We start from the raw sequence: 23,978 nt of genomic DNA on the forward strand, positions 1-23,978 counted from the left end.
CCTATACCTCTATCAAAAGCTGGGAGTGAAAGACAAGGGAGGAACACTCCATGACTGCCCTGTTCTGTACATTCCCCCTGAAGCTCTGGTACAGGCCACTGTCAAAGACAGGATACTGGGCAAGATGGACTATGGTCTGACCCAGTATTACAGTCTTTATGTTCTTATGAAAGTGGGAAGAGGTCCATGTGCAGCCTGAGCTGGGTTTAATCAGTGGGGAGGGGAAGCAGATGGCAGCCTTTCCTTTGTTCTCCCACTCCATTCTCAAGGGAGAAATTAGAAGAGTTGATGATTTTGTTCTTTAATCTTGTTGCTACCCCTGAGAAGAGCTGGCTCTGATCTGACTGGGCTTGATGAGTGCTGCAAGAATAGTTACAGTGGAAGGGCACCTCTGAGTCTCCATAAGCATTTTTCAGGGAGGCTGAATGTACTGCACTCTAAAGCAACTTCCAGAGCAGTGGGAGCTGCTTTTTCTCTCGACTCCCCAGGCTGCTCTATGAGGGGAGGTACAATCAGGGAGCTGATTCTCAGAGCTGCTGGTACCTAAGCATTCCTGGTGTTTCTTGGTTTTCTATTCCCTGATGGAGGATGTGTTTTCCTAATGGATAAGATCTGAGGTTACGACTGTTCCTGCCTAGTGGACACATTTTAAGGCTAAGCCATAGTTTGTGCTAGGGATGCTTCCAGACACTCAAGGGGGCTTCTCCCAGCTACTTTAGGTTCTTTTCTGGGAACACTGTCTCTCTTCAGGGCAAGGATCGAGCCTTCACTGAGGCAAAGCCAGGATTGAGTCTTCTTGCTCCCTCCTTATACTGGAAGGAAGTTTTTGTCCAAGGCATGACAGAAGCACGCCTTGGCTTGTCCTCTACTCCTATCTTCCTTATCCTGGAGAGGAGCCCCTGTATCCTGTCCTGCCCAAATAAGGCAAGCCCATGAAATAGAGGGTTCTATATGGTGACCCCTACTTTGACCAAGCTCCACAGAGGGACACTTTTTTCTACTCATCACCTCTAAGTTTGGGCTCAGGTCTGGAAATGCTCAGTTGAGTTGAAATTTGGCCCCACTCTTGTTCCCACACTAAACGCCTGCTAAGAGTGGCCCACCATATCAGATGAGATTGAGGGATCATGTCAGTGTGTCATTTGTGCTGTCTGATCAGCTGCACACATGGTATGTAACCAGGCTCTTGTTAGGCCTCCAATGTCTGCTTTTTCACTTGTGGTGCAGAAACTTGCTAGGAATAATTTTCTCCACCTACTGGAGAAAGGAATAATTGAAGACAGAGATGACAGACACTTATATGTGAGAGTATGACATAATCTACAGTCTTAATGTTCTGTTTCCATTTGTTGACTGGGAGGAACTACAGCTCAAGAGTCAAGTCTGATACAGAAGACTGGAGAAAGAAAAGAAAATTTAACAGATTGGGAAGAGTAAAGTTTGGTACTTCCTATAGCAGTTTCTTTTAAAATCAGGCTGCTGAGGCCAAAAATGTTGTTCCCAGATATTTCTGAAACAAACTTGATGATTACATTTCTCATTTAATACAATCTGTTTAAATAACTCACTTGAAACTGGATTATTCTCTCCTGGGAAAGGCACAAGTACATTCTTTCAGTATCTTTAAGGTAGAATGCACATTTATGGAGCTGCGATACTGGATCATCTGCATCCAGTAACGCTGTCTGTTTATCCACTTTTCGAATGATCTGTTGGTAAAAAATGCACAAAGAAATACACTTAGAACAATGCAATCTATGTTTTATTTACATCAGAGATTATACATTTATTTCTGGCAATTTACATGAACGGTACGGTAACAAGAGACATTTTAACACATATATTTGCAAGTTTAATTTTAAACATTTGATTAAAAATCCCTGCAATTTCTAAAACAAGGACAGATATGGAGGCTTCTCTACTTTTCAGAGTCCTAAGTAAGTGCGTGCTGCATGCATATATTTCAACTTTTTTGCTAGAAGAGAGGAAAAAAGCATCAGAAACCAGCAAAATAAGACGGTTACTCACCTTGTAACTGGTGTTCTTCGAGATGTGTTGCTCATATCCATTCCAGGTAGGTGTGCGCGCCGCGCGTGCACGTTTGCCGGAAACTTTTTTACCCTAGCAACTCCAGTGGGCCGGCAGGTCGCCCCCTGGAGTGGCGCCACTATGGCACTTGATATATACCCCTGCCGGCCCGCCCGCTCCTCAGTTCCTTCTTGCCAGCTACTCCGACAGTGGGGAAGGAGGGCGGGTGTGGAATGGATATGAGAAACACATCTCGAAGAACACCAGTTACAAGGTGAGTAACCGTCTTTTCTTCTTCGAGTGATTGCTCATATCCATTCCAGGTAGGTGAATCCCAAGCCTTACCTAGGCGGTGGGGTCGGAGTGAGAAGTCGCGGCCTGGAGCACTGCAGAGCCAAAGGCCGCATCATCTCTGGACTGCTGAACCAGGGCGTAATGGGAAGCGAATGTGTGGACCGATGACCAGGTCGCCGCCCTACAAATGTCTTGGATCGGCACGCGGGCAAGGAAAGCCAGTGATGACGCCTGCGCTCTGGTGGAGTGAGCAGTCACACGGCCCACCGGAACGTGGGCCAGATCATAACAGGTCCTGATACAGGAGGTAACCCAGGAAGATATCCTCTGCGAGGAAATCAGTAGTCCCTTGACCCGGTCCGCTACCGCCACGAATAACTGGGGGGACTTGCGGAATGGTTTGGTCCTGTCCACATAAAATGCTAGCGCTCGACGGACATCTAGCGAGTGGAGCTGTTGCTCCCTGCGGGACGAATGGGGCTTTGGGAAAAAGACGAGGAGGAAGATCTCCTGGTTAATGTGGAAAGCTGAGACCACCTTGGGAAGAAAGGTAGGGTGTGGACTCAGCTGCACCTTGTCTTTATGGAAGACCGTATACGGGGGATCTACTGTGAGGGTCCGTAGTTCTGACACCCGTCTAGCTGAGGTGATGGCCACTAGGAAGGCAGTGTTCCATGAGAGATAGAGCAGGGAGCAAGTAGCTAACGGTTCAAATGGAGGACCCATGAGCAGAGTTAGGACCAGGTTGAGATCCCATGAAGGGGCAGGAGGGCGGATCTGTGGATAGAGACGTTCCAGTCCCTTCAGGAATCTCGCCACCATAGGGTGGGAGAAGACGGAACATCCTTCCCCTCCAGGATGAAACGCAGATAGCCGCTAGGTGGACCCGAAGGGACGACAATGCCAGACCCTGGGCCTTGAGGGACCAGATGTAGTCTAGAATAGTGGTGATGGGAATCTCCATAGGGAGAAGACCTTTCTCCGAACACCAACAGGAGAAACGCTTCCACTTAGCCGAGTAAGTAGCCCTGGTGGAAGGCTTTCTACTGCCCAGGAGAACCTCCCGAACCGGGGTAGAGCAGCGTAACTCGGGGCCTGTCAACCACGCAGGAGCCATGCCGTAAGGTGCAGAGACGGAAGGTCCGGGTGACAGAGCCTGCCGTGGTCCTGGGTGATCAGGTCCGGATGTAGGGGCAGGGCAAGTGGGTTGGCTACTGAGAGGTCCAGCAACATGGGGTACCAATGTTGTCTGGCCCACGCTGGAGCTATCAGAATCACGCGAGCTCTGTCTCTGCGCACCTTGAGGAGGACCCTGTGTATCAGCGGAACGGGAGGGAACGCGTAAAACAGGTGGGTCGCCCATGGGATCAGGAAGGCATCCGCTATAGACCCGGGCTCCCGACCCTGAAAGGAGCAGAATGCTCGACATTTCCTGTTCTCCCTGGACGCGAAGAGGTCCACCCGGGGACGACCCCACCTCTGGAAGAGTGAGAGGGCGAAGTCCGGGAGGGACCACTCGTGCGAGCAGAAGGACCTGCTCAGTCGATCCGCTAGAGTGTTTCGTACTCCTGGGAGATAGGAGGCGGAAAGGTGAACGGCATGGGCTATACAAAACTCCCAGAGACGCATCGCCTCGAGACATAGGGGAGAGGACCTGGGGCCGCCCTGCTTGTTGATGTAGAACATGGTCGTCGTGTTGTCGGTGAACACCGCGACACAACGACCTTGAAGGTGATGGACGAACGCTTGACAAGCAAGACGGACCGCTCTCAACTCCCGTATGTTGATGTGGAGGTCCAGCTCCTGAGGGGTCCACAGGCCCTGAGTTCTTTGGGCGCTGCAGTCTGAAGCGTTCGTAGTCAGGGATGCCGAGGGCTGGGGTGGATGAAACGGGAGCCCCGCACAGACTACGGACTGGTCCAGCCACCACCGAAGGGAGTCCAGTACCCTTTGGGGAGCGGTGACAACTGTGTCCAACGAATCTCTGGCCGGCCGGTACTGCGCGATGAGCCAAGATTGAAGAGGCCTCATGCGGAGTCGGGCATACGCTGTTACGAACGTACAGGCCACCATATGTCCCAGGAGGGCCAGACATGTTCTTAGAGAGGTCAGCGGGGCCGCCTGCAAGCGCAGAATGATGGCCGACAGCGACTGGAACCTGGGCAAGGGTAGCAAGGCCCTGGCTAGGGTAGAGTCCAGAACGGCCCCGATGAACTCTATCCTCTGCGTGGGGAGCAGAGTAGACTTGTCCACGTTGATCACGAGGCCTAGGGCAGCAAAGAGGCTGCTGATCCTGCGGACGTGGTCGCGGACCTGCAGCTCCGATGTGCCCCGGATCAGCCAGTCGTCGAGGTAGGGGAACACGTGAATGCGGCTGCGCCGAAGGTGTGCGACGACGACTGCCATGCATTTCGTGAACACCCTCGGGGCCATAGAGAGGCCGAACGGGAGGACCGCAAATTGGTAATGTTGGCGGTTGACCACAAAGCGGAGGAAACGCCTGTGCTGGGAGAATATGGCAATATGGAAGTAAGCGTCCTGCATGTCGAGGGCAGCGTACCAGTCTCCGGGATCCAGGGATGGGATGATGGTTCCAAGGGATACCATACGGAACGTCAACTTTACCATATACTTGTTGAGTTCCCGCAGGTCGAGGATAGGCCTGAGGCCCCCCTTGGACTTGGGGATTAGAAAGTAGTGGGAATAAAACCCCTTGCCCTTCTCGCTCTCTGGAACCTCCTCTATGGCTCCCTTGACGAGGAGCGTCTGCACCTCCTGACGGAGGAATTGCTTGTGAGAGGGGTCCCTGAAGAGAGACGAGGATGGTGGGTGGGTGAGGGGGGGCAATGAAAACTGCAGGCGATAACCGGCCTGCACAGTACGCAAGACCCAACGGTCCGATGTTATTTGGGTACACGCCAGGAGGAAAAATGAAAGACGGTTGGAAAACTACGGGGAAGGATCCGGAGGGGAAACTGGTACTGTGCCCTCGGGCGCACCTTCAAAATGAAGGCTTGGGTCCAGGAGGGGCCTTGGCGGAGCCTTGGTTTTGCCCCGTTTGGCCACTCGACTGTCTGCGTCGGTTGTTCCTGCCGCGGCGCCTAGTGAGGTCCTGCCGCGGACGGAACTGAGGATACAGCCGACGCTGCTGTTGTTGGTTCTGCTGCCGGAATGGCCTGCGCTGTGTCGCAGGCGTATGCATCCCCAAAGACCGTATTATGACCCTATTGTCTTTAAGGTCCTTTAGTCTGGGGTCTGTTTTAGCGGAAAACAGGCCCTGGCCTTCGAAGGGGAGGTCCTGGATAGTATGCTGGAGCTCTGGCGGAAGGCCAGAGACCTGAAGCCAGGAAATGCGGCGCATCGTAAGCCCCGAGGCAAGGGTCCGAGCGGCCGAGTCCGCAGCATCTAAGGAGGCTTGTAGCGAGGTCCTCGCTACCTTTTTGCCCTCATCCAGGATGGTGGTAAACTCCTGACGGGCGTCCTGCGGTAACAGCTCTGCAAATTTTCCCGCCGCTACCCAAGAGTTAAAGGAGTAGCGGCTAAGGAGTTACCCAAGAGTTAAAGGAGTAAGCGGCTAACCAGCGGCCTGCTGGTTCGAGACCCTGAGCTGTAGTGCCCCCGCTGAATAGACCTTGCGGCCCAGGAGGTCCATTCGTCTCGCCTCCTTAGACTTGGGCGCCGGGGCCTCTTGACCGTGGCGCTCTCTGTCGTTCACCGACTGGACCACAAGGGAGCAGGGTGTCAGGTGAACGTGCAGGTATTCATAGCCCTTCGAGGGGGCCATGTACTTCCTTTCCACTCCTCGAGCGGTCGGAGGGATGGAGGCCGGTGACTGCCAGATATTAGCGGCGTTGGCCTGAATAGTCTTGATAAAAGGCAGGGCCACTCTGGTGGGCGCATCGGCGGAGAGGATACTCAAAACAGGGTCCTCGATTTCAGAGACCTCCTCCGCTTGAATGTCCAGGTTTTGTGCCACGCGTCGGAGGAGGTCCTGGTGTGCCCTAAGATCTAGAGGGGGAGGGCTGGAGGACGAGGTACCCGCCACTGCCTCATCCGGGGAAGACGACGAGGAAACCCCTGGCAACAGAGCGTCCACGGGGGGTTCTGTTTGGGGCTGCACCTCCGTCGCTGGAGGGAGCTCTGGGTCCTGGTGGCTGGACCTGTCTTCTGCTTCCGGGGAGGGAGGGGGTCTAGACACCGTTGCCTCTGGTGGCCTGCGTTCCGCCGCAGGGCGGGGAGTGATATGTTGCGGACCCTGGGCTTGGCGGTACGCCCATGGGGTCCAAAACCCCCATTGTTGAGGCCCTCGTTCCTGGGGTGGAGGGTCCTGAAACAGGGCCGAGTGTCTGTCCTGGCCCAATGCATAGGCGCTCTCTGCCTGAGAGGACACGGAAGGTTCCCTTGAAGGCCATGGAGGCGCTGAGCCAGTTTGATAGACCTCTCTATATGCCGACGCCGACAATCTCCTCGGTGCCGAGGATCGGTGCCGCGACCTGTACCGGTGCCGGGATCGGGATCGGCGTGGTAGTCGGTGCCAGGATCCGGATCGGGATCTGTCTCGAGGTCGGTGCCGAGAGCGGGACAGTGATTTTCGCTCCGCGTGGTGCCGGAATGGCAGTGGGGACCGGGACCTGCCACCGACGCGGTGCTGGGAGGTCGACCGGGATCGGGACCTACCACCGGCTCGGTGCCGGGAGGTTGACCGAGGAGCTGAACGCCGAGGTGAACGGCTCCTAGAGTCTCGGTGCCGTTGGTAAGAGGAGCCAGACCGGGACCGTGCAGATGCTGATTGGCGCCGCGAGTGCGACCGGTGCCGCCGGGGAGAACGGTGCCGGGACTGCGAGCGGCGCCCCGAGCGCGAGCGTTCACGTTTCCGGGGCGATCGGTGCCTGGACTCCGGAGACAGCGCTCTCAGCATCGGTTTGCCTCTGGAGGTTACCCGTCCTGGGGGTGCCGTGGTCTGAGGCTGCGATGGCTCCGTGAGCGCTATCAAGTCCCGTGCCGAGGCAAAGGTCTCCGGCGTAGATGGGACTAACAGCTCGACCCCTGACCTCAACGGGGAGCTAGGAGGGGCTGGCCTTGACGGACCTTCCGGACCCGGAGTCGACAGCAGCCCTGCAGGCGGTGCCGCGGCCAAGGTAGGTGCCGGGCGTTCCACTCGAGCCTGCCTAGATGGTGTTGCAGACGTAGAGGGTCTTAGATCTGCTCCCGGTGCCGGGGATGGACGGTGCCGGGGAATCTTGCCGGTGCCGGCACGGTCCGGTGCCGGAGTAGAAGTGGCCAGTTGCACCGCAGGTACCGGAGTCAGTGCCGCTTCCATTAGGAGAGCGCGGAGCCTTTGATCCCTCTCCTTCTTTGTGCGAGGCTTAAAGGCCTTGCATATACGACACTTCTCACTGATGTGCGATTCCCCCAGGCACCTGAGGCGCGCGTCATGGGGATCGCTAGTCGGCATCGGCTTCTTGCATGCCGAGCACTGCTTGAAGCCCGGCGAACCAGGCATGAGCCCGGTGCCGGGCGCCGGGAAGGGCAACGGCCCACCCGCGAACAAGTTATACAACCATATACAATAAACAACTAACTAGTATACTACTTTAAACTGTCTATAAAACTATTTACAACTACGACTACGAACAGTGTACAGGAGAGCTAGGTACGTGGAGGACAGCAAGCCGCACTCCACAGTTCCAGCAACCGACACGGCGGTAAGAAGGAACTGAGGAGCGGGCGGGCCGGCAGGGGTATATATCAAGTGCCATAGTGGCGCCACTCTAGGGGGCGACCTGCTGGCCCACTCGAGTTGCTAGGGTAAAAAAGTTTCCGGCAAACGTGCACGCGTGGCGCGCACACCTACCTGGAATGGATATGAGCAATCACTCGAAGAAGAACTGATTTCTCTGCTTGGTCTCCTGATGTAAAAGAGCAGCCGGTCAAGTATCAATACACAATTTTACAGAAGCAAATGCCTCCAGGTTTGACAACTCATATAGCCAACTGCAGCATAGTGGGCCACTTACTGAATTTAAACTTTTACAAATAGGGTTTTATGGTAAAAGTATTAACACATCCTTATCGATAGTTTTGCAAATGCAACATTACAATAGTGTATCTCTTGACAACTAGTCATGATGAATATTAGTTAAGGCATGACTATACAATACACCTGTAAAGGATGGCTGTTTCCTACATTTGACAATTCAGCATAAAAATACCTACTGTTGTAATTCTAAAGAGTTATAGTATGTAATTTTTAAAAATAAAAAACATAAAAAAAGATAAGTATTCCCTTACAGACAACGGAAATCTGAAGCTTGGAATTTTAACTCAACTTCTAGAAAAAAAGTTTAGTACTCCATTTTATGCAACATCAGCAGAAGCAGCAGCCATAGTACTTGAAGATTTCTAAGCCACGAATCAGAAAGCCAACCATGTCCTCTGGGATTTCTAACGATGATAAATGGAACTATTAGCAACATTATTTTCAAGGTTCACATTTTTCTTCAGAAATTTTATGAAAAAATGTAGTTTCTCGCCTAAAATCCTACAGCTAATATAATAAAGTTAAAGGTGACGTGCAAACATATTTTATAACAAGAGTTGTAAGGGTGTGTGCTGAATGTTCCCAACTGCAAGGGTAAAAAATAAAATGTCATGCTAAATGCAAATTTACTTCCCCTTTCCCATTAGAGGTCTCTGGAATTGCAGATGATGGCACCTTTCCAGCTGGTGCCTGGCCCAGGAATCACGCTACTGATGCTGTCATATCTCAATATGGAACCCATTAGGGTCAAAGGGAATCTTTCCCTGATTTCCATGTATACTGGACCAAATCCCTAGAAACTCAGTAAATGATGGAATTTTCTATTAATTGATATAACAGCATAACAAAATGGGGGTTTATAATATTATACCATTTCAGTAGCTAAAATAAACAAAAGTTTTGCCCTCAGCAGATCATTTCCATCCTCCAACTGAATATGGTTGTAGAGAGAAATTCTCAACATAGTCATACTGGGATATCTTATACAGCAGGAATTAAATCTGTCAGAGTTTCATACTGTCACCATCATGTTATCTGAGTAGATTACAGTAAAAGAGACTGGTAATAGGGAAGTCTCTAATAGGCTAATGATTAATGGTTTTAGGACACTTAAATAAATGGAAGGTTTATAATCAGTTATGTACTAATGCCTCCCAGGCTGGCTATTTGGGGGCATTTGGTGCACATATATCTATAATTAGCCTGTTAAACAAAGTCCTAAACAGTTACAACTTTCTCAATCACTGAGGCAGAATTGATTACTATCATGTAAGCTTACAGAACCAAAAACACATTTTTTCTTTTGTTCATAGTAATGGTGATGTGCAATTTTTTATTATATGCATTTTTATTGTTATATATGCTTAAATAAGTTCAGTGCCAGTATTCACCCGAAATTACTTTGTATAGTATACTGATATTCTACTTGTCTGTAAGAGGGCACATAAGTATACAGAATGATTTTAGATCTGATTCTAGCAAAGCTTTAAGCACAAGAGAAGTGCCACTGGCTTGAATGAGACTACTCACATGCTTAGGTGCTTTAATACCCTGGTGTCTTTGTTATCATTGCTAAGCTAGATCTATCTTTTTTAAAAGCTCGCAGGGTAACCTACATTTAGCATTTTGATTGATCTGTGTATCATGCCTTCTGTTTAGTTTATACTTACACACCTTATCCTTAACTAAAAGAATAATTCTACAGCAAAACAGAAATAAAGATAAAATATCATATTAAAATATTAGCATTTTAAAAATAAAACAACAGCAAAAAAAGAGTTTTTTAAAAAGTCAAAGCCAATTTGGCAGTTCTTCTAAAAACAAATACATGCTAATCAACACATGAACTTGCATTTAAAACAATCCAGGTATTCTAATTAGTATATTACAAATTAGATATAGCATTGGAGGAGTTATACTGTACCAGTCTTGGGAGTGCCATGCCAGTAACTGAACACACAAGTTTGACAGTCTGTCCATAATGAATGTAGCCATCTCGCACTGTGAATTCCTCTCCCTCTGATTCATCATCATCCACTGCATAAAGCAGACAAAGTTCTATGTTAAATGGTTTAACTCATTTCTCTCTTGATGGTAAGGACATAAAATGGTACTATATTACACACAAATATATACACACACTGAGACTGAATCTTTACTTTGAAAATTGATTAAAAGGGAATAAAACTGGAGGTTTGTATTTTGAGGGGTGTTTTTGTTTTTTTGTTATTTTTACTTACAGAGATGAATGTAAAATGCTCCCCACTGTTGTGAACTGGCATGGAAATTACCTCCTTCTACGTGCAAGTATCTGGTGCTAACTGTTTGGGATCGAAGTCTATTAAATAGTGCCACTTTTGTTCCTGAAGCAATACATACTGTAAGAAAAAAATGAAGACTTACTTAATATTGTAAAAATGTTTTTTAATAATGCAACATTAATAAAATCAACAAACAGATGCATAATAGACTGATTCAGACTGTAATTCCCTCATCAATCTGTAATTACATTCTTTGTAAACTGAACACATTTGTGACACTTGGGAAAACAGTAACAATTACAAAAGTTAACTGTTTATCTCTAATTGCTGTTCTCTGAAGATACTATAAATTCTTGTCAGTTTGCCACTCTTGGACACGTGCATCTGTCTTTGGGTGACATCTATGTCCTTAGCTCATAGTTGTAAACCACTGGACTCAGAGGCTGCATTGCCCCACCCCATTGAAATACTTAGGTTAATCTGAGTGCCCAGTTCTTTTCAAGAATAAGGAAAAGATGTTCCTATAAAGACCAGTTAAAAAAAGGAAGAAAAAGAAAAAACTGTCCAAAATTACAGAAACTTCAACTCTCTGATTTGCTCAGATCTTTCTCTTGAAAGTACAAAAGATTCAGAGAGTCTGGCAAAGTATAATCCCTCACAAACCTGCTTACTGAACTCTTCAGATTTCTTTGAGGCCAGAGTACACCTAAATGCAATCTTTCTTCTACACCAGGGGTGAGCAAGCTTTTTGGCCAGGGAATAGAAATTGTATGGCGGGCCATGAATGCTCACAAAATTGAGGCTGGGGTGCGGGCTCTGGGGTGAGGCTGAGGAGTTTGGGGTGTTGGACGGTGTTCTGGGTTGGGAATGAGGGGTTTGGAGGGCAGGAGTGGGATCAGAGCTGGGGCAGGGGTGTGGGAAGGGGTGCGGGAAGGGGTGCAGGTTCTGGGGTGGCGCTGCGGATGAGAGGTTTGGGGTGCAGGAGGGTGCTCTGGGTTGGGATCGAGGGGTTTGGAGAGCAGAAGGGGGATCAAGGCTGAGGCAGGAGGTTGGGGTGTGGGGAACGGCTCAGGGGGTGCAGACTCCAAGCGGCGCTTACCTCAAGCGTCTCCCGGAAACAGTGGCACGTCCCTTCTCCGGATCCTATGCGGAGGCCTGGCCTGGCGTCTCTGCACGCTCCCCCTCTGCAGTCACTGCCCCTGCAGCTCCCAATGGAGCGCATAGCAGCCGGAGCGGGGCCATGCTGCAGCTTCCGGGAACTACATGGTGGGGCCCGAACCCTGCACCCTAGCTGGTGCGGAACCAAGCCGTGAGGTGTGGCCCCCGACCCAGGGCCCCGGCCAGAGAGGGGCACAGCTGTGTGGTGCGGCCCCCAACTCAGCGCCCCACATGATGTAGGCCGTAGTTTGCCCACCCCTGTTCTACATGGTATTTGCCATCAAAGAAAGCTCAATACAACCTGCCAGAATTGCAAGACTGGCTACAAGAACATAAATCAACAATGCACATTGTTAGCACACTGGTGGGACTCACACAACAACAAGGCTATTTCTAATTGCACTTGAACCTCCAAACAATGACACTATATTGACATGATATTTAAGATCCCGAAGAAAAGAAAACACTGAACCAACAGCTGCATCAGCATTTCAACTCAAAAACCAATGTTAAATGTTTTCATTTTTGAGAATATATTAATTCTGATGGGGGCTTATGAAAAGGGCTCCCAGAAAGTATTTTAATATCAAAAATATACCAGCTGGTACAGATGAATGTTTTGTTAGAGTGCAGGTTGATCTACAGAGGCCTTGAGCCAAGACTAGTGTCAACTCTGGCTCTTGGGGCTGAAGTCTTTGGGTATGTGTACACTGCAGTTAGACACCTGCAGTTGTCCCATGCCCAGGGCCGGCTTTAGGAAGTGCAGGGCCCGATTCGAATACCTGGCTGCGGTCCGGGTCTTCGGTGGTGGGTCCTTCACTCACTCCAGGTCTTCCATGACACTGAAGGACTCGACACTGAAGTGCCGCCGAAGACCCGGACTGCTGCCAGGTGAGTAAAAATTAAAAAGTTAGGCGCTCTTCTTTAGGGTGCGGGGCCCGATTTGGGGAATTGGCCTAAAGCCAGCCTTGCCCGTGCATGCAGGGTCCTAGAGTCCGGGCTCCCGCCCAAGCCCAAACATCTGCCCCACAATTAAACAGCCTCTTAGCCCAAGCCCCACAAGCTGAAGGCAACTGGCATGGGCCAGCTGCAGGTTTTTAACTGCAGTGTAGACATATCATTTAAGGTTTCCTAGCCCAGTTTCATGACAGACAATAGACAATCACAACAGAACTGTTGGAAAGGACCAGGAGGGCTATAAGGTAAACATTCTGGTACCTCACGGCTTGTGATGGTCTCTGGAGCCATAAATCACAGCCCTTCCAAGGCACAGAACAGTAGCAGTGCCTCCCCATTAGTACAACAACCAAATCGCATTTCAGAGTATTTTTTTAAAGCTACTGGGTCACTTCTCCACATGTTTGAGCAAAAAAGGGAATGGAAAAAAAGAAAAAAACACAGAACAACCTCACGTGTTGACTTATGAGCTAAGAAATGGTTATAGTAGTGATTTCCAGTCATTTTTGTTGTTGTAGAACAATTTTTGTTGTTAGGAGCAGTGGGTACCTTCCATCTACAAGGCCCATTCCACAATGCTCTGACACAGTTTCTACGATTTCTCCCTTTCCCCTTACTTCAAAACATACAGGAAAGACAAAGGAAGGAAAAGAAGTGTTCTCCCCCCTCCTTTTTCATTTTTTTGTTCTTCTGTATGTTTTTTGCACTTTTCCTCTCATCCAGCAACCTCTTTTGTTTTCCTTTTCGGCAGCTCAGTTAACCTTCTCCATTCCCCCCACTAAATGCTTTTAGTACTGAGGGATGTCCACTGGTGCATCTAAGGCTAAGATGAGTTCCACAAGAGCAGAGAAGAGACACTTAGGCTGGCAGACAACTGCCTTCATCTGCAGATCTCTACTTATGAACTGCTCCTCCAACTACACTAGGCCGCAAAGACAACCAAGAGGGAAGGCAGGGAGTTTTCAAGAAGTCATCTGCTACTTTAACTTCACATTTGCAAGTTGGTTCTGGGGACTGGGGTCTTTCAGCTTTCCCCACTTACACCAATTCCCTCTCCTTAGCCTTGCACCCCAATGAACTAGTCTGGAAATCCCAATGCACGATTCTGAGATTGGAGAAGATTAGACTACAATATATGAAAAAGAGAATCTCATGGATCAAGAAAAAAGAAATACACAATGCCTGATGTGCAATGATTGTGGACAAGCAAAACTCTGAGGGGAAAGAAGCCAGGGAGATTAAAGCTTGGAGTGCTTCAGCTGTGCATCAGTACCCAAGAATTCTAGAGCTAAAAAACAAAAAAACATGTTCCAGAATGAGCAAGCAAATTGAGCTTAAAGCCTTGAGAATCAACAACATGAAGAGTCTCAAACTCCAATAAAAGTCAAAACCTTGAAGATAAGCTCACAAAATAAATTTATAAATAAAATTGACATCAATGAGAAAAAAGATAGTGAGAGACAGAGTGATGCAGAGAAGTGAAGAGTTGGTTGGGGTGATATGGAGCTAATCACTAATGTTCCTAAAGCAATGTCTCTGCTGTTGACTACTGGAGGTAGCTTAAGTACCTCAGCAAGAAGGGTCCTGACCTGCTAGAATCAACAGCTTAGAACTTTGAGATAAGGAAGTTCTTGACAAGCCAGTGTATAAGTATACTGACCCATGACCGGAAATCTGCTGAAGACAATTTTTTAAGTCTACCAATCTATATTGCGAATGCTAACCATATTCAATTCAATTACAGCATAACCAGGTAAACAAAGGAGAATATTGCAAAATACATCAGTGTGCAGAGGTCTTAAATATTTAACAGTAAAACTGGAAAATTGCACTGTATTTATTTTTAGTTGCAATCAAACCTCACTCATACAAGAAGAAAGTCATGTGAGGTCAAACATATCACCACATAAAGTAAAGATCTGCACACTAAATACTTACAGTCTGCATTTTTCAGTGACTGTTTCTTTTTAGAAGGTTTGGAGATGACTTTGATCCGTTTACTGAGGAACACACCGATGTCATCACTATTGCCATAGAACATTTTTACTGATAACATGAAGTGCTTTCTCTTGTCTGAGTCAGAGATGTATAACGTTTTGGCTGTGCAATAGTTCTGTAGATTAGAACAAACTACTGTTTCTTTTTCAGATAAACTTTTAGTTCAAGATAGCAGAAACACCACATTAAATAATCAGAAAATATGACATGGGCGGGATTCATCTTTAAATGAATGCTTTTCTTTACCAATTCCCTGAAATCACAACATTCTGCTCCAATTATTTAAAGCGTACATCATAAAGAGCATTGTAAAATAGATATTTATAGCATCAGTGAAGGAACTACATTGCAAATAGAAGGTAACTGAAACAGTGCTTGCAACACCTACAAACAACATAAACCTATGCAAGGTCAGTTTTATTCTAGCTATCTTAGCTCGTTGATGGCACAAGAAAACATTCCATTGTAATTTGTATTATTGTAAAACATCTCTCTACATTTAGCAAAATACTAAATCAATTCTTTTAAAAGTATTTTTATTTCCTCCTTTTAAACATTTGTTATACCTGCTTAGAAACTTGATAATTTCATTCTCTTTGCCAATTGATAAACCTTCCCCACCCTAATGTCTTATAGGCCACAATAACTAGTTAGTGATCAGAAAATAAAAGCAACCTGAACGCATTTGCTGAATGAGACAGTAGTGGTAAGAATGTCCCATGCTATAAACTGCAGGAGTAATTATTATATGGGCTCTACCTTTCCTTCTAAATTCAGCTGTTGCATTTCTTGGTCACTATTTCCTATTCCAATGAAAGCACATGGTTGTGACTCTTGTTCAGAGCAACCATCCCGTTCCATTTGTTCTTTTTTTTTCTTCCATCCACTGCCCATAAGGTACACACATGGAGGGGGGCAAAAAAACCTGAAAATGAACAATTTACAGATTACATACAGCTTTTATAAAAATCTTTGCATAAAAGCAACAAAACTGTGTCTTGTCCTGGCAAACACAAAGCCTTTCTAGACAAATTAGCTAGCATTTGATACTCGAACAAAAGCCCTCCACTGCAGCATAAAGGGGGAGATAGGTTAAAAATATGGCACCTTGCAACTGTACAGATCAAAATCAGGAGCTTTTTTTTACTCTTGGAAAGGAGATATTCAGAGCTTTTAAATAGAGCCCTAGTAAGTACTTAAAATGACACTGAGTGGGTGTTTGTAGGTTACATATATTTCACATACACATACACACGCGGTTGATTGCAACCTCTCAGCTAAGGATGTGCTGAGAGTTTCACTTTAAGCCAGGATGCAAACTCTGTTTTGCATAAAAAGTATACTGTATCTTCCTCCAAATTTACAGCATATAATCTGTGACTAAACTGAATTTCGAGGATTTTCTCAAGTGAATCTGTTAATTAGTTTATGAATCAAAATTAAACAAACATGGTTCCTTTAAGCAATTTATCCTGGGAACTGTCATCTTTGTGTGTGTAGATTCCTGGGAACAGTGAACCGTGGCCACCGGGAGCTGGGGGGCATGGGGCAGCGGTGTGCCTGAGGACGGTCAATGTCTGCAAAATGTCTCGCAGCCCGCAATCAGATTCTCCTGATGGGCTGCAGGTTGCCAACCACTGCTCTAAGGACCATAAAGTTGGTGTAGAGATACTAAAAGTTTTGATTGACAGATAAAATAATAAAAACATAAGCCTTTCAGAAAAAAAGCACTCTAAAACGTTAATTTAGTATTTATTGTTATATTTACATCCTTTCATCAATGACAAATGAAGACAAGACTGGTCTTCTGACAACGTGGATAAAAATCTGATTTTCTTTAAAAATATTTTTATATCAGATTTTTAAAAATCTAAATTAAATATTTCTTTCTTTTTTAAAATAAACCTGTGTAAAATTAAAATTGAAATTATGACAAAACTATGGAAAGGACAAAACTTACTACATTCTATTAAAATAATTTAAATAAATACAAATAATAGGCTATCCCAGTGAGCCCTCAAATTGTAATGACTTAAAAAGAGTACTGCTTTCTAAATTATATACACAAACAGGGCAAAAGCATCTTTAACTTTTGAGGTCAATTCAAGCTTTGAAAATATGTTACAAATGTCATGCACTGCATTAAGTATATCTATATTATTTTCAGTCTTTCCAATTGAGCAAATGCTAGTGTTTACATATTTCCAAATGCAAGTACTTTCAGTTTATGTTGTACAGAAAAGCTTTTCCCAACAGACACTAGGAGGCAATAAAGACCACCAGGAAACAAGTTATAACCCATTTTAAGAACAAACTGGCTGCAAATAATTCAACTTTCGTTTAAGCTAAAACTTACGATAAGGACATCAAAAATACTGAATTATATTGTAAATCAAAATCATATACAGACTCTTGGCTTACTAAATTTTAAAAAACTGATTTCAACCTGTCAAATCAAGGAGAGAGAGAGACAAGGTGGGTGAAGTAATATCTTTTATTGGACCAACTTCTGTTGGTGAAAGAGAAGCTTTTGAGCTTTACAGAGCTATTCTCAGGTCTGAGCTCTGTGGAGCTCAGAAGTGTGTGTCTTCCACAAAAAGAAGTTCATCCAATAAATGGCAATACCTATTACCTGACCCAGCTTGTCTTTCTCATTTTGTGGGACCAACAAGAATACAACACTGCAAACAAGAGAAATAATCATAATTATTAGACCTGCTTGACTGGTTCCCTTATTGGTCTCGACTTAAGGGTTAACCTCTACCTCCAGATGGAGGCAAGTATTGGTTTTTCAATTTCTAACTTTATACAAACAATCCCATGATCTCCTGTAAAGAAGAGTTCAACTATATTGTGTAAAATACAGTAGAACCTCAGAGTTATGAACACCTCAGGAATAGAAGATGTTCGTAACTCTCAACAAAACATTATGGTTGTTCTTTCAAAAGTTTACAACTGAACATTGACTTAATACAGCTTTGAAACTACTATGTAGAAGAAAAATGCTGCTTTCCCTCTATTTTTTAAGCAGTTTATGTTTAACACAACACTGTACAGTATTTGAGGTTGTTGGCTTCTTTTGGTCTCTGCTGCTGCCTGATTGCATACTTCCGGTTCCAAATGAGGTGTGTGGTTGACTGGTCTATTTATAATTCTGGTGTTTGTAACTCTGAGGTTCTATTGCATGTACAGTCAAGTGTGCATGTACACCACTGATGCAGTTATTTCTCATTTAACATGGGACAAAAGAAGACCCAGTCTTTGATTAGTTTAAAATAACTTGGAGAAAAAGCATTTGGAAGAAATGGGTTAAAGTAATAAATAAGAATTTCTAAGTTTTGATGATGGGCTGATTTTCAGCTACATATGAAAAGAGAAAAAAAATCCTTCCATTATTTTTAGTTTGAAACAATTTCCAGGGTTCACAATTAGAAATAGAGTGGGACTAGGTGGTATGGAACAAAGAAAACTGCTTTCCCATTCATCTTCAATTTATAGGGTCTTCTAACTTCTAGTCCTCTATATTAACCACAATGCCATAAGCTTCTAATTGAGTGGGAGATGGAAGTTTCCAAAGAAGTAATCTGACCAGCAAAAAAAGAAAATGATTAAAAAAACTATTACCTCTGATTCTCCAAACCTTTGCCAGAACCCTGACTATAAGAAGTACTAGTGAAAAGGCATATAGGAGTCCCTTTATCCATTGGATAGATAAGGTATTCCGTTGCTAATTTTTTTCCACTATGCCATGAGCAGAAGATTGGTAGCTTCTTTTTCAAGTAAGGGATGGAGAAATTTACCTCCAATGTTCCTTTGTAAAGTAGGTATGCTACTACGTGCTCCACAGACCACTTGTGAAGATCTGTCATGGATCAGCTCTTTCTGTTAGTTCTTCTTCCCTGCTAAATATATGGCAATCAGAAGTGTCTTCTGGGAAAGCTCATTCCCATATTTGCCAAGGCTTGCAACACAAGATGCAAAATTTGGTCCCTTCCTGCTTCTTGATGTACAAGCACAGTGACCCTATTGTATGTGTGAAGTAGGGCGACCTTTTGGCATATCAGGTGTCTGAAGGTACTTGTATTTAGAACCACTCATCTGTTGTACAGAAAATGTTCTGTTGTTGGTCCTACAGAAAGACTAAATCCCTTGACAGGAGTGGGGAGGCACCTTCTCTGTATGCGCCTCATGTCACGTTGGACGAATCTGTGGTCACTACAATTTGAATGGCTGGAGTTTGAACTAAATCCCTAATTCAAGCTCATCTTTGGACTGGCACTTAGGACAGAAAAGCCCAGAGGTTGTCCATCATCCAGAAGAGATGCAAGTCCCCCTATAATGCTTGCTTCCACTGTGATTTCAAGATCACGGAGTTGATCTCATGAGAAGAAAAGCCACGATACTCCTAATTCAGCTGAGGCCATCAAAACTCAAATGTATTCATAGTATAGTCCATGCTATCATCCATCTGATCTGACAAATCCTCTCCATCAGATTGGTCAGGCGTTGAATCCTGTTCTGCAGCAGGAAGACCAAGCAGATCCATGCCTAGCAGAGCTCACATGTACTCCAAATGTCTGCTGGGGAAAAGTAGAGACTTTGAATCTTACTGACTCCAAAACCCTCGTGATGACATGGAAAAGCGAACAGACTGCTCTTTTGACTCCTTCCATAGTGGTGTTCTTGACCAGCCAAATCCCCAGGTAAGGGTACATGTGCATTCCAAGCCCCTGTACACATTGCACCACTAAGGCCAATGAATTTGGGAAAACATGGTGCTTCAGTAGTGAAACTATCCTAACTAAGCTTACCAGGGAAAAATGGGCTTATGCCAACACTACTGAGTCCTGGCACTCAGCACTCTTGTTAAACTTTGGCTTCTGCTTCAAGGATTTACCTTTTGAAACACTCTGGCCTAGCCCTGTGCTGGTCTCAAAGAAGTCTTCATAGGTTCCCTTGATGTGGGATTGGAGAATACATCACCGTTTGAGGTGACATTTGCATGACAATATTTCCCCTTGTACCTGGTGGTCGACTTGGAGACAGTCAAGGCAGAAGATATGTTTGTCAATTACCCACATTGTTCTAAGCATGAAACCACTCAGCAGTCTTCTTTCCTTCTTAGGGGCTGAAGAAACTGACAACATCCACTGAAGAATATAATGCAACAAGAAAAAAAAAAACGAAAAATAATTAGGTGCCAGAGTGCTAAAAATAGGCATCGGAGCCACGTGGCAAGCCTTGAAAAAGGCAAAGCACTCAATGACAAAACAATTTTAGCAATAACAACCAGGACCTAGTAGGCACATAGTAGAGGATACTCAACAATACATCGCAGAGAAAAGTCTGAGCAATAACTCTGAGGTGCAGCTTCTGGAAGGAGTTCTTTCACTAACAGCTGTCAAGAAATTGCTAATTAGAACATTCTAAGGACACTGAACAAATTCAGATAGTAGTATGTGACCACTAGTAGGGGGACTGGCTCACAGACCCAGTCATAAGCATCTTTTGAGACTGAAAACACTTCAATAGCTTGGGGAGCTGTGATTGTCTCATGCCAAGAAGCTGAGAACCAGGAAGGAAAATTCTGGTGGACAGTATCTTTACAGAAACATAACTAGCACAAATCTAATCTAGAATCAAAGTCCCAAGCAGGAACCCAGACAACTATGCTGAATGCAACATCTGAGAATGTAAACAATAACTAATGTACACATGCCATTGCCAAATGGTTCACCTGCAAATTTAACAGAAGAAATTTGCATCACCCTTGCCATTCCAAAGGCTATTATTACTAAAGAGTAATATGCTCTCATCTTAGAAGAGCAGAGGACCTGTCTACTATTATTTCTATTACATTAACATCTAAGAACCCCAATCAATAATCAGCGTACAGACAAGTAACAAAGACGTTGCCAGGTACTTGGGGACTAAGTCTGGAAATGCCTCTTTCTAAGATTCTTAAACGAAATCACACTACACAACATTTGCGCATCATATGGTTCCATTCCACCAAGTATGTCACACTATTGATTAAGCCTCATCAAAACACCTGCAAGGTAATTATTACCCTCATTTACAGATGTATAAACTGCACACAAAAAGGTTAAAAAAAATTTCCAAGGCCTCATAGCAAACCAAGAGAGAGCTAGGAACAGAAATGAGGAGTTTCTGTAGCCTCTAGATTACACTATCTCTATGACTGGAAACTGGAATTACAAAAGGACCCCCAACTTCTGAAAATTTAGAAGTCTGTCAAGTAAAGATGGATTATTCTCTACACATCTAAAGTGAGCCAAGATACTTCCTTATCACATTAAAGTCCAGGACCAAAAAAACATGGAGAGATCCTTCCATGAAGCTTAAAATACAATGTAACCGTAGGCACAATTAGTAATGGCTCCATTAAAAACCTCTCTCTTTGGAAATGCAAGAAAAAAAATGAATAAAACGAATGTCCCATGAACTTGGTTAATCATTATAATAAAATAGCCGTAAAACCTTTGCTAACTTTGCTTAGCCAGCAATAAGAAAGGAATAAGGCATGTCTCGCTATGAGTAAAGTAAAATGAATTTGAAAATCAAGGACCTAAATCTGCACTCATTTGCACGAAGTATCTGGCAGCAGAAGTGAATCCAAAGATTTAACTACAACTGGCACTTCTGAGATTCTGTTGATACCGGCAATTTAGTTGTTAAGAATAATAATGTAGTTATCATTTGTGACGCCAGAAGGTTGGGAGTCTAGTGTAATACTGTAGTACATCTTCTGTGCTGGTTTAAACACTGGTTTGAGAAGGAGAATAAAAATCAGATTGGAATATTTAGAACTATACATTTTGTTTAAATATTAAACAATTTTTCTTTTAATAACTAAATCAGTATTAAAATCAGTTTGGAAATGATGCTATAATCTTACACTGACCTCCCAGACACTATCACCCTTGAGCACTCTCTTCCTGAAACTCTGAATGTCTAAAAAGAAATCTGTACTCATTTGGTAAGTCTATCACTAGGACAAGAATTCAAAATAACTGGTGTGAGGAAACACTCCAGCTATACTAAATAAATAGTGGATGGACCTACTTCCACAATGTCTACAGAGAGGAGGAGGAACATGCTATGCAAAAACATATGTATCTATTTTAATCAATATCCAATTACAGTTCAGTTTCTGAGCCACTAATGGTGGCCATGACACCCCTGAAAAGTGATGTAAAATTTTTGGTACCGGATGATGAGGATCCAATATCAAACACCACAGAACACTTCCCGCTCAGAAGAACTTTGGTGTTTTAACAGTTTGGTATTTTCTATTTATGTAGTATTAATATCATTCTGATTGCATGTTTTGATTACTAGTTGGCATAAGGACAGCAATTCTCAGGAGTTGGGAAAGCATACTTGTATGCATGCCATAGTGGTTTTACTAACATTAGTAATATATACTCATGAAAATCAGCAAGCCACATCAAGAATGCCCAAAGCTCTACTCTATATTTATCCAAGGAATTGTTTGGGGCAATATTACCTGTCAAAGGCACATGGGAATATTTGGAAATTGCTAGAAACAAAGATCCACCTTGAAAGTATCACCTCACATTTCTCAGGGTCATTTTGGGGAGGAAGGGGGGGACTTTACACATTTTCCTAACACAAATGGTGAGTTTCAATCTTCAAATAAAATGAGCCATACCCCCTTCCTTTACTGCAATCCAAACAGGAAAAGAGTAAATCTATCCCTAAAAAAGAGTTGGATGGTGGACGACTCCTACTCCTGAAGTATTCTGGGCCCAAGAGAAGGAACAGATTTCTGTCTGACAGAGGAAAGCTCGTTAGAAATGTGTTTTCCAACTAATGGAGGCATACAAAGGGGATAAATTAATTCAGTACACTGTACTCCTTAACCATGTTATTTTTAATACGGTGTGACCTGGGAAGTTAACCATGTGTTCCTGCTGTTCAGTCATGATGAATCTTGATGGCTGTAAAATCCTCCTTTGTGAAGCAGCAGGTACTGCTTACTGCTACGCTGCCTTGAATTATAACCCCCTTGCTATGTGTCTAAAAATGCTGCCGTCAGCAACAGAGGGCTGCATAGTTGCATCATATAAACACAGCGCACTTGTTCACTTGTGTCCTTTTTTCCCCCTCATTGAGTTTCCTATTTGATTCTCAATAAGAAATGCAAGGCTCTAAAGATATCTAAAAAATCCTTAACAATTCAATCAACTGCTGAACCTGGAAACTGCCCAGAAGAGAAGCTTAGCGAAGACTGCAAGCTGTGGAGGTCTTCTCAGGAGAGTGAAAATGCACTGATGTACTAGTAACTAGGCACAGAAGTGTGAAGAACAGCCAACAGTGGCCTTTGCGTGAACAACAGAGGCCCAACGATAGGAAATAAATCAATTTGTATCAGTGGATTATTTCTCAGAACTCTGCAGGCAATTTTTTGATGGACTCTGATTTGGAATTGCTTTTGTACATTGAGATGCTTAATATCTCAAACCTCAGGAAATTTTACAAGCAATATGATACAACAGGATGTGGACCGAGGTGGAGAAAGAAATATTAAGCATCAAAGGTAACAGTACATGCAGCATCTGTGGCTGTTTTGTGGCTACTGCATATAGATAACATCTGTGTCTGAAACCTCATCTGCTCTAGTCCAGTATTTTTAGCTCAACAATTTAACTTTTGAAATTTGCTATGTACATCTTACAGTAAGTCATTGTGTGTTATAAGGTAATTAGAAATCTAGACATAAGGAATCTTATTGGTGCTGCAAGTCAGAATTTAAGTGCACCAGCAGAACAGTGCCGAAGAACCTTATTCATAAAACATATTCACTAACAAGCCTTCTGAAAATGCTTCTTCTGCAGCCTCGTGCCTTAAAAACTATCTGAAGTGTACTACAATTGCCTGAAAATGCAGTGATCAGATATGTGGTTGATAGCTGCAGTATAAAAATCTATACAAATAGGATCAGATAGATAGCATCTTACTACTTATATATTGACCCATCTTTGACAAGAAGTTGTTATAACAAGACATACTTTATACTAATTTTAATGATACATCTCGATACGTCTTATTGCAATTATAGGCCTGATTCAGGACAGCAAGTGCTTAAGTGCTGTCCTGAATCGGGGCCATATTTTTATTTAAAATTACTGAAAGAAAAAAGCTAACCTTCCCACCACCACCTCTTCCTCCAAAAAAAATACTTTAAACAGACACTT

General features: G+C 44.5%; 1 protein-coding gene across 4 annotated transcripts in view; it reads right to left on the bottom strand.

Annotated features, from left to right (window-relative positions):
• The window catches only part of RBPJ (recombination signal binding protein for immunoglobulin kappa J region), a 91,860-nt gene that overhangs the window by 11,135 nt on the left and 56,747 nt on the right, over nucleotides 1-23,978 (bottom strand). For all 4 annotated transcript variants that reach the window (XM_050947757.1, XM_050947758.1, XM_050947759.1 and 1 more), the window contains 5 exons: nucleotides 15,496-15,661; nucleotides 14,677-14,851; nucleotides 10,603-10,740; nucleotides 10,287-10,399; nucleotides 1,569-1,709 (listed from right to left, as the gene is read on the bottom strand). In XM_050947757.1, coding sequence (XP_050803714.1) covers nucleotides 1,569-1,709; nucleotides 10,287-10,399; nucleotides 10,603-10,740; nucleotides 14,677-14,851; nucleotides 15,496-15,661 — 733 coding nt within the window. The remainder of the gene's footprint in view (nucleotides 1-1,568; nucleotides 1,710-10,286; nucleotides 10,400-10,602; nucleotides 10,741-14,676; nucleotides 14,852-15,495; nucleotides 15,662-23,978) is intronic.

This window comes from Gopherus flavomarginatus, chromosome 3, assembly GCF_025201925.1.
Source record: "Gopherus flavomarginatus isolate rGopFla2 chromosome 3, rGopFla2.mat.asm, whole genome shotgun sequence".
In the NCBI taxonomy this organism is placed as follows: domain Eukaryota; kingdom Metazoa; phylum Chordata; order Testudines; family Testudinidae; genus Gopherus; species Gopherus flavomarginatus.